Genomic DNA, 18,569 nt, shown 5'->3' on the forward strand with positions numbered 1-18,569 from the left:
TATTGTCTGTGATATGGTAGTGGAACCTCGTACTGGCAATACGATGTCTTACAATAACCTTTAACACTTATGTGCTTCGATCGCCATTATAAAACAACGACCCAAGCGCCACCGCTAATATTATTGGTGGGAAAAAAACAATGGTCCCAATGTATTTTCTGTTTTACATTTTTAATTTCTATAGCTTCCGAGAAAAAGAGCCACACATTAATAATTAATGTTATGATAGCCGTTTTAACATTAACATATGATTGAATTGCCTCTTGTTGCAGTTAAGAAATAATTTGATTACAAGCAGGAAATGTTCATGGGCCAATGACCTCATTGAAATGATCTATAGAATCCCTGTATGAATGCCAGATTTCAAACAATGCTGGTAACATATATAACAAGATTGCTTGTTTTGACACATTATTTAAAATATGTGTTTAAGAAATAACTAAATTTTCATTTTAATAGGTCAAGAAAAAAAAATCCCAAAAACAGTGTTTTTCCCTGTGAAAGTCTGAAATTTCATTCATAATGGTCTTAAAAAGGTCTTTAAAACTCTTTAATTTGACCAGGAGAAACCTGTTGAAACCCTGACTTGCACGACTAATCAAAAGTCAGCCATAAAAGAAAGCTTTTTCTTTTTATCAATATTACGTTTAGTTAATACAAATAATTAAATTGATTATGAATATGCAGGCTATTTGACCAGTATACACTTCTTTTTAAAAACCGATTGTACTCTTTCTCAAACTTTTGACTGGTTGTGTATGCCACTGCTGCATTATCTCCTGACAGATTTTGGGACTGTATTTACGCAGAAAGATCATTAATGATCTGGTAGGGTTGCAGGAAATGTGTCATGCTTGTTTGGACTACATGTGTCTGCCTTTCTGTATGGATTTAACAGAGTAAAAAGAAGTTTGAACGGGAATGCAAAGAGGCGGAGAAATCGCAAATGATGTACGAGAGGTTAGACAATGACATCAACGCCACAAAGTCAGAAGTCGAAAAGGTATTCCTGTTCTTCACATGAATTCTTACAGTTATTGACTGAATCTTGTTCTGATAACATTGTAAAACATCACTTGCTGTTGGGGCTAATACTGGAAACCTCGGCTGTATTCCTGAGGTATTAGTAATACAGATGACCAATCATTCTGTCCTAGGCAAAGTCCCAGCTGTATCTGAGACAACACATGGCGGAGGAGAGCAAGAACGAGTACGCGGCCCAGTTGCAGAACTTTAATGGTGAACAGTGGAAACATTTCAACCAGGCCATCCCTCAGATATTCACTGTAATGACATCTCTCATCTTTTAGTTTCTAAAAATTCAATTGTGATGTTTGAGTTAGTTCATCAAAGCTAAGCTTAAAGTTAAAACCATTTGTTAGCATGTTTTAGCATGTTTGCAGCATAATGTAGCACACTGCTTACTTAGCATCTTTCCACTATGATTTACTTTCCTGCTTGTGTTCTGGCACATTTCTGCCATCTTTCGCTTTACTGCCATGTTTTAGCACATTTCTATCATGCTTTGGCACATCGGTTAGACTACACTGGCAGCATGATTTACCACATTTCTATCATGTTTTACTATAGTTTTAGACAAGATTGTATTGTTTAACATAATACTAAAATGTTTAACACATTTTTAACATCTTTTCTTTTCAGAATTTACTACATTGCTTGTTGTGTTTCTAGAATGTTTCTAATATGGAAGAATGCACTGATAACACTTCTTAGCATGATATACCAAACACAGAGTATGCTTATAGGATGATTTAACACTGGAAACTCATTCTTAGCACGTTTCTAACAGCTTTTTAGACTACTAACTTTTTAGCACCTGTGTAGCATGTATTACTAAACTAGCATGTTTTAACAAATTGCTATTATGTTTCTAAAATTATAGCGACATTTTAGGACATTGTTTACAAGTTTGCCATGATTTAACTTACTTAACACTTATTTTAGCACATGCTTTAGCTTAATTGGATGGATGGATGGATGGATGGATGGATGGATGGATGGATGGATGGATGGATGGATGGATGGATGGATGGATGGATGGATGGATGGATGGATGGATGGATGGATGGATGGATGGATGGATGGATTGATTGATTGATTGATAGCTTGATGAATGGATGGATTGATGGTTTAGAAGGGATTGATGGATGGATGGATTGGAAAGGATGTATGAATTGGAAGGGATGGATGGATGGATGGATGGATGGATGGATGGATGGATGGATGGAAGGAAGGGTGGATGGATGGATGGTCAGATACATATTTCATATACTATCAGAATTTTTGTATGAAGTTTAATTGGATTTGCAGGGCTTGTGGGAGTTTAACTGTGTTTTTGACAGCTAGAGTTTGTTAATGTCTGCATGAATTTTAGTTTTTGTGACTGAAGCTTTTTGTTTGTGCTCATGCAGAATCTTCAGAACATGGATGAACGGCGAACTGTGAAACTCGGTGAGATGTACCGGAGTTTTGCTGAGGTTGAGCGAAGAGTCATTCCAATTGTCTCAAAATGCCTGGAAGGCATGGTTACTGCTGCTAAAAATGTGGACGAGCGAAGGGTATATATTTTTTTTCTTTGTTTTTTTTTCATAATAAAAATAATTCCAAGTAAATATAAAAGCATTTAGAATCTAACAAAATGTATGTTTCCACAAAACCTTTTTTTTTAAACCGCACTGATGATAATTGAAAAGATTTTCTGAGCCCCAAACAGGGAGCATATCAGAATGATTTTTGGAGGATCATCTGACACTAAAGACTGGAGTAATTATGCTGAAAATTTACCTTTGCATCACTGCAATAAATAATATTTTAAATACATTGAAATAGAAAGGTTATTTAAAGTTTTTTTTATAATGTTTTGTAATATTGCATAAAAGACAAAAGAATTAAATAAATATATATATATTTATGATTGATTAAATTGATTAATTGACTGACATAAAAGAAGAAAGGTGTTTCAGAACTAGATGTTGTAGTTATATCATCCAACATATTTTGATAGCCAGCCGCCATCCTATGGTTGCCTCAAATATCTTACTGCCCTCCTTTATGAACTCAAGGGAATGTGTTGTATTTCTCTCTGAGGTCATTTTGCACCTGTGATCTTCATGGTAGCTGTGGTTCACTACACTTACAGAAAAAAAGAGTATATTAGAGCCAGTGAGTGGGTGAGAGGAAACGAGGGAGTGTATGATTGGGAGCAGGGGAGGATGAGAGAAACACTAGTGGCTCGTTTTCTTAGTGTTGTCGCCAGCATTGATGCTTATGAAAAGGTCGAGTGTGGCGCCACAACCACTGATTACTTTTTTATTTTGCTCTGTTTTGGTCTCCCTCTCTCTTTCTCATTCTGTTTGGGGTCAGTGCAATGTTTTGGATGTTTTTGAAAAGGTCTCATGCTCCTCCAGGCTGCATTGATTTAAATAAAAACAATAATAACAGAAATATTGTGAAGCAGCATACTATATTATAAATCTGCTTTCTCTTTGAACATATTTAGACATTTTTCTAAAAAAAAAAAAAAGTTTTGAAAGTTATTAAACACTTTGAGATTTAACTAATGGATCGTTTTTTTTTATGTATTTACTAACATGAACATACAATAAGCAATGCATGAATTACAATATTTATTTCAGTATTTATTATATTTGTGTTAACATTAATTAAAATAAATGATGATTGAAATAAATAATGAACTGTTAACAAGCTGAAGCTAGGGTTTTAATAATACATTAGCAATAGTTGAACTATGATTATTAATAAATGCTCTTCAAGTATTATTCATTCTAATGATGTTTACACCAGATGCTGCACGCACGGATAAATCGCACTAGTGTGTAAATAAACTCATTAACATTTTGAGTTTTTTTCAGACGTCAAATTCACTTTATTCGCGCATCAAATTTACTTTTTACTTCACAATAGACACTGATTCGTGTCATGGGCAGGGCTTCTGTCTGCCCGGTGACTCTAGCTTCATTGCTAAATGGCTAACATTGATTTTATTGCGATAGTAGCTTTATGTGCTTTAGAAAGGCAGAAAAACAGCATAGATTCATTTTCTTTCCTTAAAATAGCAAAAGTGGATTCAGACCAACCTTTAATGCTTTTGCCCCCTGCGCTTTGGACTTTGCCCCCGGATTGTTGCTATTGGTTTAGAACTTCCGATTTAGTTGCCTATGGGAGAAATGACCATGATTAATGAACCGCAGAAAATGGTCAAACTGCTAACTCTACAAACAAGTGTTTTCAGGATTATACAGGGAAAACAAAACAAGCTGTTTTTAATGTCTGAAAGTGAATGGAAGTGAATGGGATCGAAAGTATCAAGCCAAAAAGATTCAAATGGCTGCACCTGCTCGTTTGTGGAGAGTAAGGTGAATAGGAATTGTGCTGTGTTGTTTCATTGATAACAATTGCTTTAATTTATAGATGGCAGCTTAAAGATGTTATTGCTTTCTTAAATCACCTCACTTTCACTTTTGACTAAATTGGTCAATGCTTGCCCTGCCTGATGTTAAACCAGCTGGCTCTGATTATGACCTGATTCTGTTCACGCTTTTATTTACGAGCTTGCTTACGTTGTACTGAGATTTCCTAATGCCCTCTGTTTGAATGCTGAGGTCAAGAGAGCCGCTTAGAGGCTGTTAAACGGGTGACATGAAGCCAGAGCACTTTTGTAATGGTTCCACACCCTAGACAAACACAGTCATCCCAGACCAGTTAACCATCCTGTCTTGTGCCGCCTTTAAAAGTTTACCAACACTATGGTTCTTACAATTAGGCCTGTGTGATCTTGGAAAAGGCTGACATTGCAATACTTATTTTTTATGCAGTATAAAATCATTTTACTAAATAACATGAATAGCTCTGTTTGAAAAAAATTATTTTTTTTTTAAATAAAATAAAACAAAGAAAATAGCTTAGCGTAAAGAGATCCGAATTCTGAAACACATCTTTTATGCTTCCCACAGCTGCTTTTATATGAGCAAAAAGATGCTAGCAACAGAAATATTATGAAATATTTTATTGCAATTAAAAAACTAAACATTTTGTTTGAATTATTTAAATGTAAATGATAAAATAATTGCCCAAATATCTTGACATTTTTCTCCTGTATTTTTTGATTAACACAAACAGTTTGAAATAAGAACATTTACTAGAAATTTAAGTCATTCCTAACATCATGAATGTCTTTACTGTTACTTGAGGTCAATTTGATGCTTCCTTGTGAAACTATAATACTATTTATTTTGAAAAAACTTAGTAACCCCAAACTTTTGAAACTAAATATGATCAAGCATACTATTGTCTTTCAACAGGATTCTGGGATTGTAGTGGAGTCATTCAAGTCAGGTTTTGAACCCCCTGGTGATTTCCCTTTTGAAGACTTCAGTCAGAACATCCAGCGAACAGGGTCAGACAGCACCATTGGGACCCCCAAAACAGAGGGAGGCAAACCAGACCCCAAACACGCAATCAGCAGGACCAAAAACAAACTCTGGCTCTTTGGAAAGAAACCCAAGGTGAGTTTAAAAACAAAAAAATAAATGTATTGTTCTTTATTGACTTCTGTTCCATTTTAAGGCTCATTTGTTTAGAATAGGTGATGCATTAAAAGCCCACATGACCACCAGTCTGTCTAGGTAGAACTTTAACTTCTGCTTTCAGACCTGTGCTGTTAGTACCTACAAACTTTGTCATTTTCATGTTTTTTTTGTTTTGTTTTAAATAGCATAAGTTCCTGTTTATCCTTCCCTAGAAAGTAGTTTTTGTTTTTAAACCCTTCATTTAAACGATGTAATGAAATTTAAGCTAGCTAGACTAGAATCATCTAAGCAGCTAGTTGAGCGATCAAAGTTTAGCATGTCCATTTATTTGTTTATTAGTTCACCATAAATCCTTGTTGTCACAGCTTCCCCCATCCATCCCACCTCCTTCCCGCCCAAGTTTTCCCTCTAGCCATTTCCAGACTCCTAAATTTCCTTCAGAGCGGAAAGCTAACCATCTATCTGAAATGAGAAATGCAAAATCTAAGATCACGACCTTCCGAGCTGTGAGAAGAGGGGTAAGAGTCGGCCTGGCATGTGTGGGTTTGCTGTGATTTCGACATTAGCTTATGCTAACGCTTGGGCCAGTTTCTCTCACCCATGGTTTAGCTAATTCCTGCTTGTAAGGAAAGCAGTAAATCTTGATCCTGATGTGTGTGAAGGGATATAGCTTTATCTGGGTCCAAAGAGCTGTGCCCCTGGTTTTAACTCTGGGTTTAAAATGAAGGTTTGATTTGTTGCATAAAGCAGCAGAACATGGTGGAGGGAAGTTTTGGGTGGGTGTGTGTTTTTTTTTTTGTTGTTTTTTTTCTTTGGTTTGTTTTTGTCCTTTGTGTTTCTACATGTATTTCTATATCTTTTTTCACACTGACAGTGATTTTAATCATTGGTACTGAAAAATCAAATGCACAAGTTTGCATCGGAGTTGCTTTTTTGCTTTAATGCCTCATCTCTCAACTAGGCCTGTCACAACAATCAATATATCGACTAATCATGGAGATAACAAATCAATTTAAAACCATTCTACAATTACATTTTTGTTCTACCTAAACGGTGGCAAAGTTTACACTTGGTCATTTACCTTATAGGAAAAATGATAGTGTATATGTAATAGGACATTTACCTTTTCAACATCAAATTATGGAATCTAAATAACCTTAATAATGATATGTATTTTAAAGTGTTTGTGGCTATTTGCATCATTATGCTGTTATATAAAGCAACTCCATGTATTTAGGCATTTAGACATGGTCAAGATGATCTGCTGCAGTTCAAACCAAGCATCAGAAGAGTGTAAGAAAGGTGATTTAGGTGACTTTAAATGTGGCACGGTTGTTGATACTAGACGGGCTGGTCTAAGTGTTTCAGAAACTGCGGATCTACTGGGATTTTCACGCACTACCATCTCTAGGGTTTACAGAGAATGGTCTGAAAAAGAGAAAATATCCAGTGAGCGGCAGTTCTGTGGGCGCAAATGCCTTGTTGATGCCAGAGGTCAGAGAGGAATGGCCAGACTGATTTGAGCTGATAAAAAGGCAACAATAACTCAAATAACTCGTTACAGCCAAGGTATGCGGGATAATGCGCCATGACATAAAGCATGAATCATCTCAGACTGGTTTCTTGAACATGACAATGAGTTCACTGTACTCAAATGGCCTCCACAATCACCAGATCTCAATCCGATAGAGAACCTTTGGGATGTGGTGGAACGGGAGATTTGCATCATGGATGTGCAGCCGACAAATCTGCAGCAACTGCATGATGCTATCATGTCAATATGGACCAAAAAGTCTGAAGAACATTTCCAGTACCTTGTTGAATTATGCCACAAAGGATTAAGGCAGTTCTAAAGGCAAAAGGTGGACCAACCCTGTACTAGTTAGGTGTACCTAATAAAGTGGCTGGTGAGTGTATATCGCACGACAAAAAATCCTTATTGTGACAGGTCTACTCAACTGATATGGATTGTGCTTGTTTCTCTCATTGTAAAATAAATGACTTTTAGTTACTTTGACACTTGAAATCACTGTCATTGTGAATGCACCGTAACAAAATATTTCATCCAAAACTGCAGATTTACTGTTAATTTACTTCCTAATATTGTGGGCGATTATTTTCGGTAGAGCAATAAAAGTCCTTGGTGATTCTGAAAATTCAAGTCAATGATAACCGGCACTTTGAGAATCCAAAAAAAAAGGGTTTTTTTTGCTTAAGGTGTTTGTGAAAGGTAATAATGTTGTAAATTATTTATAGTTTCTTACACAGGCACTAGACCTCAATGTATCATCTGGAGCCACTGGTATTATCTTTCTTTTGCATAGTTATGTTTTTTTTACTCTCAATCTACCAGTAAACATTGACTTGCAGTTTATGAACCTCCAAGAACCACCGTTTAAGCTATAAATCTTCTTTAATGTTCTGCTGAAGAAAAAAAAGTCACCTATATGCATTGAGTGTGAGTAAATCAATTGCAGATTTTGGGTGAACTCTCCCTTTAAACACACTTGAGAATGGAGATGCGGTAATTCATTTACAAACATTGTCTGGATATACATTGAGTTTAGTCTGGGAGATTCACTGTTTTGAATAATTCCTCTTTGAAGACCTTTTGAATACTGAACAAAGTGTTTTGGATAAAAGCCAAACCAATTTTGTTTACCAGAAATGTTTAAGATCCAGCTGTAAATCTCTTTGTAGAAAAAAGTAATTTCAGTTATATCCAAAGAGACTTTTCTAAACAACAGAGGGAAAAAGGACATTCATGTTGAGTTTGGTGAGGTGTTTTTTGACTATTAACAATCTGAAATCTTACAAGTTTCCTCAACATTTTCTTAATTTAGACCCACTGAATGTTTGCAGATTTGTCAAGTTGCTAGAAGCATGTTGTATGGATATATTTATTAAATCATGTGTTGTGTTTAAAGCTCTAACTTTGACAAATGCCATAATAATGGATCATTCTTTTACTAATAGTTCATAAGGACAGTTCACCCAAAACGTCAAATTGACTTTTTTTCCCAATGTTTTTTTAAACCTTTTGTTTTTTTTTTGTTGAACACAAAAAATGCTTTTATTGGAGAATGTTACAAACTATTAGCCATTTACACCAATATTAGCAGAATACTATGGAAGTTAATGGCTACTACAAAGTTTTGGGTGAACTATCCATCACTGATTTGAAAACCATGTTAAGGTTTACTTCTGTAAAACCAAATGCCACGGTATTACCTGTTCCTCTTTTAGCTTCTACTTTATTGCCTTACTTTGTCTATGTTATTATATACTCTCATGATCTGAGCTAAAACTACAATAAGTCAAGTTTCAGCGTAGGCCTGCCATTCTGTGGCTAAAATCATCAGCCAAAAGGCATTCACTTGACTGGTGTTGATGAGCGATTTGTTGTCTTTGTTCTTGCTGAATTGGCGTGACCTAACCTTAACCTCTCAGTGGTCTTTAAAGCTGGTAAGTGTAGTGTGTTTTGGATTGCTGTACTCTAGATATAAGGTTTGAGAATAGACTTTGTGTGTTTAGTTGTAGTATTCAGCCATAAAACCCCTTTACTCCTCTTGTCGTTCAGCTTCAAGATGTCTTTCTTACAGTGCGGCTTAAAGTTTATAAACTATCGTCTGAATTCCAGAATTGGAATGTATGCAAACATAAGGGCTCAGCGTTAAACTGTAGGAAGGACATCTCTCTTAAGAGTGACTGTTTATATCATGTGTGCTCAGACTGTGCCGGGATGTTTGTCAGTGCATCTTTGCCTCCAACCAATAACCTGTGTTTGTACAGGCGCCAACACTAGAGGATCTCAGCCACCTTCCCCCTGAACAGAGACGCAAAAAACTACAACAGCGGATCGATGAGCTGAATAAAGAACTGCAGAAGGAACAGGACCAAAGGTAGACAATGAAGACATTTTATTATGTAGCATAGTGTTTTTGTTCAGATTTGCTATCTCTGTAATTGTATTCTGTATGCTACTAACCATCAATACAGGAAAACGCATTCATTTTTTAATTTATTCAATTTGGTATTATCTAATACAAGATGTCTTTTAAAAATATTTTATATTAACTAATTTATGCATTATTTGCTTGTTCAATTGTACAATACATTTTTATTATACTTTTATAATTTTTTATAATACTATAAATTATTTTGATGATAAAATTACATTGTTTATTATAATTGTAATATTTTTAAAGTAAAAATAAATTAAACATTTTCAGTAATTGTTTTATAAATTTACTTGCTTAATTTTAGATATTAACAAATCAAAATAGTATTTATTTATAGTTTGTTGTTTTTTCGGCATTGTCGTTGTTGTCCATTATTATTATTATATTATTAATAATATTATTGTTGTTGTTGTTGTTATTATTGTTGTTGTTATTATTATTATTATTATTATTATTATTATTATTACTAGTAGTAGTAGTAGTAGTAATATTATTAGTTTTAGGAGTAGGAGTTTTAACCAATCAGATGCCAGAGAATTATGGATGAGGAGATTCCCACCAATGAGTAAAGAGTTTTAAGTGTCCATAAAATTGCTGTATAAATGTAAGGATTTATTATTATTATTAACAATTTATTTAAATATTTAATAAATCATTTAGTTTATTATTTAGTGTATTTAGTGTTCTTATTTTAAATATTGTGTTTATTTTTTTAGGTATATGTTGCCTTGCATGCTAAAGCAACATAACTTAACGTTTTTAAATTAGTGGGAGAAGAATAATATCTCAATATTCCATTTGTCTTTATTCCAGAGATGCTCTCAACAAAATGAAAGATGTCTATGAGAAGAATCCCCAGATGGGAGATCCTGGAAGTCTCCAGCCCAAGATATCAGAGACCATATGCAACATGGAGAAACTCCGCTCCGAGATCCATAAAAATGAGGTAACCTTCCCAGAGGAATGACTTATTGTTGAGGTCTCTAAAGGAAACGCGGCCTCCGCAAATGTACATCTGGATAAATCTGACATGAAACAGCTGAAAGACGCTGTGTTGCAGCGCCACCTAGTGGAGGAAGAGTCATAATACAGAGTCTGTAGCAAGAAAATTTGTGTTTTTATCCACCTTATTCCTTTAATCAATGCTGCTTTGAGTGAGTAACTTTTGTTAAAATGTAATCAGTTAGTTAAGTGTTATAAAAACTATTCATCGGTTGAATATTATGAGCAAATTAATAGATTTAACAAATTAGAACTTTAAGCAGACCATGGATAATGTGAACAACAGTGTTGGATAAAGTTACTTTAAAGTCGTGTATTACATCCTCTCTTAAAAAGTCAGTGTTTTTTTTTTTTTGGTAACAAAACGTGTTACTTGGTTACTTTTTAAGGAAAAGTAATGAGAAAAATACATTTTATGTTAGTTTTAGTTGTTTTTGTATTAAAGATAAGTTGAAGACTGTTTAAGATAAGTTTAAGATTACTTTTAAAGTTAATTTTACCCAACACTAATACTAAACTTCCTGTTGCAGTTTTGCAAACATATTGAATATTACTGTACTCTATTAAGTACAGAGAGAAAATAATCTAGAGGAACACTGAACGCACTGAAAACAAAAAAAGCTTTGGCCACAGATTTGTTTGTGATTCTAATGTCACTTTAAAACACCAAGTCTAACTTTATCTTAATTTCAGATACAAAAGCAAGTCACAAATCCAAATTGTTTTTCTGTTACACTGCCTGGTTTCCTAAACCTCAAAGCAGCCCATAATTTGAAATGTCATGGCCATGTGGAAAAAAGTGGACTTTAGGTTTGTGATTTGTTGCACACAATAGTTGTTTCACTGTTGGTTTGTCTTTCTCGATCACAGAGCTGGTTAGCAGAGGTGGAAGGAAAGCATGGATCTCGAAGTGAGCGGCGGTCCAGTGCAGATGTAAACCATCACGCTCCGCACGGAAGAGAGAGGTCTGGGTTTCCTCACTACATTATCTGCATTCTCAACACAGATGGCCTGTCTAACACACACTCATTCCTTTTAGGAGTTACTGAATTGTTGTAAATCCATGTGCAGCAGAGTGTTTGAGCTATTCTTGCTGTTTGGATGGTTTGATCAAAATCACATTAAGTCAGGGCTCATGGTTTAGTCTAGGCATGTCATTTGGATATAGTTGAATTCAATTACACTGAGGTCCTTTTGTGTTTTAAATAATCCCGTGAAACATCCACAATCAATCATAAACTCTTAATTCATAATAATTTAAATAATTAATAGAAATTAATCATTTAAGCATGTTCACATTAAATTGACCATAAAATATACAGATAATGATGGTAAAAAACATTTTAGTTTGAAATAAATGCTATTCTTTCCATTTTTTTCTCATACAATTGTTAAATATAAGGCTGTTGATCTGTTTGTAGCTTTTTAAATAAGAAATGTTTCTTGAGCACTAAGTTATCATATTACAATGATTTATGAATGAGAATGTGACGGTGTTACTGGAGGCTACAGTCATATTCAGCTTTGCCATCACAGGAAAAAACTACATTTTTAAATACAGTACTGTGCAAAAGTTTTAGGCCAACATTAAATCTGTTGTTTGACTGATGATATAATGGTATAGTCATTAGTGTAAATTGTTTTCTCAATTGTTTTTAAAATTGAGATATATAGGGTAAATACATTTCTTTCAATTCTTTATGTTGATGTGTAGTGTAGGTGTTGGGTTAAATTTGAGTTTTGATTATTTTGGCTTAATTGTTTAAGACATGTGAAAGGCAGTGTTGGAGAGAGGCTGTTTGTCCTGCTTTGAGCTAAATTTCCACCAGTGTTGTTTGCAATATTGTCTGAACTGATGGAATTGTGAATGCTAAAAGTATTGTTGGGTTTTAATCCATTATGCCATTTCTTCTGGAAAGGACTTCAGTGGTTATAGTTTTCATTTTAGCATTTTATTTAATATTTTCAGTGTTATAATGATTCACTAATTGCTCTTAATTTTGCTTTCGAGAATGAAAACAGCTGATTAAACAGATAAAATTTTATGTGGAGTCATAAAATGGTCTCCACCGGGTCCAGACCTGAATATTATAGAGGCTGTAGGAGATCTCCTGGACTGAAAAAGAAAGATAAGACACTCGAAACCTAATGAAGAACTCTGGAAAGTGCTAAAAGAAGCCTGATATTACACAATGTCATCCTGACGGTCAGAACAAAACAAACAGTTTAAGCAGTGCTTGGTCCCAAGAGAAGCCACATTGAACAGACCTTTGCTTAAAGAGGAAATTTTGTGGTGTTGTATTTTTGTACATATTTCCTATATATTCTGTTTGTTTTTATTAAATAGACTGATTGATTATATATTCTTCAAAGGTTTTAGGCCAACAAAGCTGGCACAGTGCTTAGGACTTTTGCACAGTGCTGTGTATTAAACAGTTATTTAATAAAATGTTTCTATTTTTAATCAAATAAATGCAACATTGATGAGCATTAGAGACTTAAACATTTAATGGCAATGTATATACTGCACATTTACTGTGTTATTTATATATTTATTTTGACTGGGATTATGATGTCAGTGCATTGTGTTGTAGTTTAGTTCTTAACAAAGCATGCAAACAGTCACACCTTCAATGCTCTGTGCCTCCACACGTTACATCGCTATATATGAACATAAAGGCCTCCTGTGAAGCGCTGACGTTTGTTTTCTTCTCGTTCAGTCCTGAAGGCAGTTATACAGATGATCACAGTCAGGAGCATCGGTCTCCGCCACAGCCGGACCCTCACGAATTTGATGACGAGTTTGATGATGACGATCCACTTCCTGCCATCGGCCACTGCAAAGCTCTCTACTCTTTTGATGGTACAAAAACAATGTTTACTAAATTACTATACAGCTCACATGACCGATAAAAGATAAATCAATTTTATATATATTTTTTTTTTTATTTAAAGGAATTAACCTGTTGAAATGAAAACACAAAAACAAAAAACACAAAAACAAAAGTGTTTTCTGTGTTATGAAATGTGATTGTGAAAATTTTGCCAGGACTTGAAATAGGGCTGCACAATATACATGTACGATGACAAAAATGTCATTGGGATATTTAGTTTTTCGGTAACATATATTGGAGTCTACATTTAACAGATCTTTTTGAAATATATTGAGCTTGCTCAGTTCAAAACACAAGGCAAACATCAATTAATAGAACATCTTTAACATTATATCTTATATATACATGCTTCATATGCACATTTTCTCGACATATATACACACACATTGATCATAACGATCCTCAATTATCATATTTTATATTTCATTAACTCATCAGCAATTACTACTTGTCGGATAGCTTTAGCCCATATATTATCAGCTGTAGCTCGAGCGATGCGCTCGCAACCTTTTTAAGTGCATCTCATATGAACTCTGTGTCGACTTTGTGGTGTTTAAATGTTAAATATCATGTAAACACAAAGTAAAGACATGAATCTTAGCTCACCAAAGTGAAAAGGTGTATTCTCATCAATAAAATTATCTTCAGATCCGCGTCAGTATCTGCTTGCTGCTCCGCCACATCCGCTTCAATCCAACAGTAATTTCTCTGTCAAATGACAGTCTCTTAAATTTAGCGACAGTTTCAATGCTGTAGTCTCTGCACAACAACTTTATTTCAGTTAGAAACCACTCACTGAATGTGGAGGGACTCTGAATTTCTCTCTGTTGCTGTCTCATCTCTCTCTTTCGATCATCTCTCTGCATCATTTAATATTCTCAACCGTAACATGTCAACTGTAACTTTCTCAACTGTAACTTTTCCAATCATAACTTCCTTTATTGACCAAATATGGTGCATCAGTGTAGTTCCACTCGCTCTCCCGTTGACTCTTAAAGGGTCCATGACTTTAATACAGAATGATTAAATGGCTCATTTTCCTTGCTTTCTTTGTCTTTTTTTACATCACTTCTACTTTTCATTAGTAACCTAGGTTATCCGGGTTACACAAGTGTGACGATTATGTTGGCAACATCATCTGCATAGAGAACAGAAATAAAAAAAGCTAAAAAACTCACTAAAGATTATTTCAAGCTTATCTAAGTAAGAGATCATGTTTTACAAATAGTATGTTTGTAACACACAGTTCCTCTTAAAGTAAAATACATTTTACTGCACTGTCCTGCTTTTTATGTTTCTAGAAGACTTTTTTTTATTAAAAGAACTCTCTTAAGGACTGAGGAATGAGAGCAACATTAATTTTGGATGAAACACATAAGCAAACAAACAATATCAACAAGTAAGGCACAAAATACCATGACGAACTCAATTGAGTTTATTTACAAATATAGTGATAATAAGTGCAAAATGTGTATATAAAAAAGAACAATAAATATGTACAAAAATATATTGAAAATCACAGACAACAAATGGGACACAAAATGTTTGTGATGGGAGAGTTTGAGAGATGAGGCGCAGGCGACGTCCAAACAATAGAAATAAATAAAACAAAACAATCTATTCTATAGGCCAAACTTCTACCCTAACTATCCAAAAATAAAAATCTCCATATTGTAAAGAAAAATCTTCGCGTGTCTTACGCACTACCTTACCTACACTAAGATAAGAGAAAAACAAAAGTACAGCTTGTGGAGCACGCTCCTTACCTAGTGTGTCTAACAAAAGTGATATTCAAAGCCTGTGTGTGCACAATGTCCTGGGCCTCGGGGGGAGCGTCCTGTCACCACTTTTATGCCACAATGTCAGCGGCTGGATTGGAGACAGTTTGATGACGTCAGAGGGGGAGACAGCAAACCGCTGGGCAGCATAAGCCAATAGGAACCACTGTAGGAATGGAAGCAGGAGAAGAGAGAGAGAAAAAGAAAAAGAAACTAGCAAAAGAAAAAAAAATCATAATCACGCAACACAAGAACGTAGCAAGGACATTTTTTAGCAAGGTGACAGCAGGAAAAAATGTAGAATTTTTATCATGTATTAGTGCTAAAAATCTTCATTTCTGTACTCATTTGCTTGTTGATTTTAATTGTATAATTATTATTGAAATGTTCTTGCCACTAAAATAGCTTGGTTGCTGACATAGCATTAAATAAAAAATACATTAGATTACTTATTTTTACAAATAGTATTTCAGTGCTGTAATAATAATTTTCTATTAATTTCTTAGTGCAAATGGTTTCAAATTCAATTAATTTGATTTAATTTCTGCTGTTAAATATGTCATATTCTGTTTTAACCACTCTCAAAGTATTTATTTATTGTCATTATTTAAAATATATATATTTGAAGTGTGTTTTGTAGCAATAATAATAATAGTAGTAGTAGTAACAATAGTAATACTAAACTTTATTTTATATAGGGCCTTTAAAAGCAGCACCTCGAAGCGCTTTACAAACCAATAAAAAGTAAAGTACAAGATGCATACAAGGATACATGCATAGACAAGTCTTGACAAAGCTAGTCTAATAAAAATAAGGAAATATTTAAAAGCACATGAAAGCTTCTCTAAAAATATCTTAAGTAATGTTTTAAAAACAGATTTTATTCAATGTATTCTAATTAATGTTACTAGAATATGTGTTGAAATATCTTTGTTAAAGTTCTTTGTAAAAGATAAATATACTGTAAGATGTTTGCAGATATTTAAGAAACATGCTAAATGAACATTCTGATTATCTGAAAAACAATGCTGAAGTCGGATATTCTGCTTTGAAAATGTGCCTTGCGTGCCAGAACGGCTGTCTTTGTTTTGCTTATTTTACCCACCCACTGCCAGTTTGGCCAATTATATTTCAGCACCCCAGGTTGCCTTGTTGGAAAACAGCTTATTTCATTCATTCATTCATTCATTCATTCATTCAGAAAGGCTCTGAGAGCACACATCCGTGACCGAAATCGACCTTCAGTGGGCAATAGCAGACTCGAAATGACATGCAGATTCAGAGTTCCACTTAAAGTTATCAATTAGCAAATAATAAAAATATTACAAACGTAAATAATAGGTGAGCAGGTTACATTATTAACCCTGTGTCAAAACACACACTACGTGAAGCGATTTGCAGTGATAAGCAATTTGGCTGTTTGCACCAGACGAAACACAACATAAATTTAAATACAGCCATTCACGAGCACAGAGTAGTGTACTTACTGCACTCCAACAAAATGGTAAGATTTTTAATCGAATTAATACATAAACCTTTTTAAGATTATTAAATATAGATGCTCAATCACTCGCGTTGGTTTGCATTCAATTTCACACATTCATTTTATTTTCAAGATCTGATCTGCTGCTGCTTTCAGTAGTATGGCGATAAATTCGATTCAAAATGGCATTTAAACTCGCATTTAACACTGAATAAAGCACATGAGGTGTACCTGAGGTGATTATTTTCAGTTCTCTGCTGTTCAGTTGCAAGTAATAGAAGCCGTTTCTAATATATCAATTCAAGGTGTTGGTTAGAACAAAAACTCATTTTAATATGGAAAATATTCCTTCTATCGCTTGCTGTTGCTTGTAGTTAGAACACAATTTAAATCAACCTGTAGTCTCGATCGTTAGATTTGCTCCTGTTGGTATTTCTGGCAACCTGCACTTGCGTCTGTTTTGATCCAGGAATGTAGTACCTAGTTCAACCACTGGGTGTCAAACTTACGTACTGCACCTTTAAACTGCTTTAAAATCTATTGACTTTCTGTTGAATGCAGTTAAAGTACACTTGCATTTTTTTCTTAGGATCTAATGAAGGCACATTGGTGATGAACGAGAACGAGGTGTTATACGTCATAGAGGAGGATAAAGGAGATGGCTGGACACGGGTTCGGAAAAATAGCGGAGAGGAGGGTTACGTCCCCACATCCTACGTGGAGATCACAATGGAGAAAAACAGCAAAGGTGCGGTCACCTACATATGACATCACCTATGCCTGCCATGACATCACACATGAGGAGCGTGTGTCAGATTTACCGTGACTCATCAAGCGCAGCTCGGCTGACTGCCATATGATTTTGTTCACTGTGTGAGCTCAAGGACAAACACACACACACACACTGTCTGAAGTGACTTTACCCTCTCTGCACTGCGGCACAGTGGATCAATCTGTAGAACTGTAGAGATTTTTATGAGCTTTTTTAATAAATGTTTTTAATCATTTTTTTTTTTTTATCGTCAGAGCAAACCTGAACAAAACACATTGGGATTTTTTCAAATGTCTGTTGTCTGAGAGATGATTTGCTCATTATAATGATAATAATAAGAGCCTGTCACACTGCAATCAGCTCTTAATTGTTGAGATTTTTCTTTTTATGCATGCTGAAAGTAAAGTACGTTCTACTTGGAGCTCGTTTCCACAGTCCAATCATTTGCTCTGTTTGTTTTGATGTGCTTCTGACGTTCAGTCCATGCGGTTTCCAGTTGTTCCACCTTTCTCTGAAGTATTGAAGGGTTAAACGGTCCCAAAAAGAAACTTCTGTCATGTACTCACCCTAATGATGTTGTTCTTGGGAACACAAATTCAGATTTCATCGAATAAATGCTGATTGATTTCAGTTTTTGATCGAAAACATTTCACCCAAAATGTTTGTAGAGAGGTCAGAAAATAAATCCATATAAATCAAGCTCTTAAGTCTTTTGAAGAGACATGATTAGCCAAATTATTTATTCATGTAGACATTGATCTGAAAGTATGAACATAACTTAATCTATTCCTTATTGACTCAATAATAAACCACACTGGTTCTAGCTAAAATTAGAATTTACAAGAATAAACCTTAATAGCTCGTGCACCTCAAGCAAGCATGATTACGCATTATTTGTATCCATATTTGAATACTGAAAACATTATTTGCTGATTGCTATTTAATGTCGATATTTAAAAAAAATATCAAATTTCTTCAAAAGTCCTGGATTAATCTCTTAGTAATATCTCTACAACTGAAAAATACTGATACAGGGTGTCTGCAGGGTCCTAAAAAGTCTTGAATTAAAAAAAATAATAATAATAGCCTCAAAGTCTTGAATTCACTG

At 34.5% G+C, this 18,569-nt stretch overlaps 1 protein-coding gene across 4 annotated transcripts in view; it reads left to right on the top strand.

Moving 5' to 3' along the window:
* The window catches only part of fnbp1l (formin binding protein 1-like), a 100,365-nt gene that overhangs the window by 79,574 nt on the left and 2,222 nt on the right, over positions 1-18,569 (top strand). The window contains exons 6-15 of one of the 4 annotated variants that reach the window (XM_087263163.1): positions 899-1,003; positions 1,158-1,286; positions 2,433-2,579; positions 5,343-5,546; positions 5,936-6,088; positions 9,363-9,472; positions 10,346-10,478; positions 11,405-11,499; positions 13,255-13,397; positions 17,279-17,437. In XM_087263163.1, coding sequence (XP_087119289.1) covers positions 899-1,003; positions 1,158-1,286; positions 2,433-2,579; positions 5,343-5,546; positions 5,936-6,088; positions 9,363-9,472; positions 10,346-10,478; positions 11,405-11,499; positions 13,255-13,397; positions 17,279-17,437 — 1,378 coding nt within the window. 4 annotated transcript variants of the gene reach the window in all.

The sequence above is a fragment of the Danio rerio genome, chromosome 8 (genome assembly GCF_052040795.2).
Source record: "Danio rerio strain M-AB ecotype USA chromosome 8, GRCz13ab, whole genome shotgun sequence".
Taxonomy (NCBI): domain Eukaryota; kingdom Metazoa; phylum Chordata; class Actinopteri; order Cypriniformes; family Danionidae; genus Danio; species Danio rerio.